The sequence below is a fragment of the Brachyistius frenatus genome, unplaced genomic scaffold (assembly GCF_029030835.1).
Source record: "Brachyistius frenatus isolate BFR_SWC_R1_liver_20210118 unplaced genomic scaffold, ASM2903083v1 Contig_425, whole genome shotgun sequence".
NCBI lineage: Eukaryota > Metazoa > Chordata > Actinopteri > Embiotocidae > Brachyistius > Brachyistius frenatus.
Genome location: NW_027211024.1, coordinates 117,246 through 120,000, shown reverse-complemented (window position 1 = coordinate 120,000; position 2,755 = coordinate 117,246). Strand labels below are relative to the sequence as shown.

The following is a 2,755-nucleotide window of genomic DNA, read 5'->3' as shown; positions in this document are numbered from 1 at the left end:
ACACAGTCAGACAGACACACACACACACACACACAGTCAGACAGACACACACACACACACACACACACACGCAGTCAGACAGACACACACACACAGTCACACACACAGACACACACACACACACACACACACACACACACACAGACAGACACACACGCACACACACACAATCAGACACACACACACACACAGACAGACACACACGCACAGTCAGCACACACACACAGTCAGACAGACACACACACACACACAGTCAGACAGACACACACACACAGTCAGACAGACACACACAGTCAGACAGACACACACACACACACACACAGTCAGACAGACACACACACAGACACACACACACACACACAGTCAGACAGACACACACACACACACAGTCAGACAGACACACACACAGACAGACACACGCAGTCAGACAGACACACACAGTCAGACACACACACACACACACACAGTCAGACAGACACACACACACACACAGTCAGACAGACACACACGCACACACAGTCAGACAGACACACACACACAGTCAAACAGACACACACACACAGTCAGACAGACACACGCAGTCAGACAGACACACACACGCAGTCAGACAGACACACACGCACGCACACACACACACACACACAGTCAGACAGACACACACACACACAGTCAAACACACACACACACACACACACACACACACACACACACAGGTTGAACATCTGCTCCATCTCCCCTGATTCATTGTCAGATGCACAGGTGTTGTTATTAACTACTGTTGCCACGACGACCGTGCTGATACCCACAGTCCACTGATTTTTGTGTGTGTTGTCATGACAACAGTGGACACATCGATGGGTCAGTGATAACAGCTGCATCACGTGACCAGCTGCACTAATATGAACAAAAGATGACTGTGACCTTTGACCCCCCCCCCCCACACACACACACACACACACACACTCCACATCCTCAAAACCTGCTGGACCACAGAAACCCCCCTCCCCCCAGTTCAGGTGTGTGCAGGTGGGTCTCACCTGGACAGTCGGCGGCCTTCCCGGGGCCGCAGTCCGCGCTGCTGCCGCCTCCTCCGCGGGGGAACGAGCTGCGGACGGCGGGCAGAGCCAGAAGGACCAACAGGCAGCAGAACCGGAACACCGGAGCCATGATGGAGGCCGGAGGGGAGGGGTGGATACGGAGCGATAGATGGAGATAAATGGAGGAGGTCTGTAGAGGGGGTGCAGAGCTGGACGGAGGACAATGAGACGGGAGAAAACCAGAATGTGTCTCTCGGAGTCCTTTAAAGAGTCCTCGAGACAAAAAGCGGAGCAGCAGCCGGTGGAGCCTTAAATCCTCCTCCTCTCCATGTCTCCTCTCCTCCGCAAAAACTCTCCGGGATCCACCGAGCAAACACCGCGGAAACACGACGAGCGAGCCGGGAGCAGCGAGACGAAGCCCCGGATAACAAAGCAGAGCAGGGCCTGGGGCTTCACGCACCGACCCCCACACCTCCACCACCCCCTTCAAGCAGTCTGCTCACAGCCCGGACGGAGCCTCCATCCCCCCAGCCCCGCTGCCTCGCACTCAAACCGGCGCGGAACAAACCGACCCAGGTGGAGGTCCCGCCGGGGCTCTGAGCTGCATCCAGGCCGAAGCAGAGCGAGTGTGTGCCGGGGAGGGATCGCGGACGCAGTCGGTCTTTCGGACCGGGACGGGGGTTGTTTTTTGTATTTTTTTTGTATTGTTTTTTTTTTTGTCCTCCTGTTCTTCCTCCACTGAATCCCATCAACAAAGGCCCGGACCACGTGACCTGCAGGAGACCACTCCCACAGAGAGAGAGAGGGAGACAATCACATATCCCTGCATGCTTTGCAGCTGACCTGATCCCCCCTCCACCCCCGTCCCCGTCCCAAAGTTGAGTGTTCCCGTGTCGACCGGATGATGGCGCAAGAGGACACGGTATGATGAGTTGGTGTGTCCAGGACTCACCTGCAGGAGTTTCAGAGACAGAAGCAGGAAGATTTAGTGATAAAACACCAATCTGTATGTACAGGAGTAGAAAGTCTGTTAAATATAATATCTTCCTGTTATGAACACATCAACACTTCTGTCTCGGGTTATTTACTGTTTAACCAGCGCTGCCTTGTTTTACTACTGACAGGTTCAAAGTGTGATTATAAGTCTCTGACAGTGTTACTAAAGGATTCCTACAATGTTAGACTTGATCAGAGAACAGCTGTAATATCCCTCTGCTCCATGCCACCAGACTCCATTCATAAAAACAGTCATTTAAGTGTGGAACACGAGTTGAGTCTGGTGGCTTTGAACACAGCGATATGGGATGTTGGTATGTAACCTAACATCCATAATACACACTTATTAATATCTATCAGTGATCTTTTAGGTTTGTAGGTTTCCCAAGTGGAAAGAATAAAGAATGAAAAGTTTGTCCTGGTGAGGATGATCAAGAAGAGACCATGTTATTATATTTTCATGATATTTTGGACATGTCAGGATTCCTGTCTGTCCCAGTGTTTCCTTCCATCTCTCTTCCTCTCCTTTCCTTCATTCTCCGTGTTTGTTTCCATGTGTCCTGTGTGTTTTGTTCTGGTGGGTGTGGTCTCTCCTCTTCCCTCCTTCAGGCTCCTCCCTCTTTCACTCCTCTGGCTGGCTGGCACAGCTGCACTCCATCCGATCACCTCCATACTATTGCATTTTGTCCAAAAACTGGAAAGAAAGTCATACCATAGCATGT

The 2,755-nt window shown here is 51.7% G+C and overlaps 1 protein-coding gene across 1 annotated transcript in view; it reads right to left on the bottom strand.

Annotated features, from left to right (window-relative positions):
• The window catches only part of LOC138637041 (tomoregulin-1-like), an 8,223-nt gene extending 6,382 nt beyond the window's left edge, over positions 1–1,841 (bottom strand). Inside the window, exon 1 of the mRNA XM_069725477.1 lies at positions 1,038–1,841. Within this exon, the coding sequence (XP_069581578.1) occupies positions 1,038–1,167 (130 nt within the window). The 5' untranslated portion in view covers positions 1,168–1,841. The remainder of the gene's footprint in view (positions 1–1,037) is intronic.
• Positions 1,842–2,755: the final 914 nt, after the last annotated feature.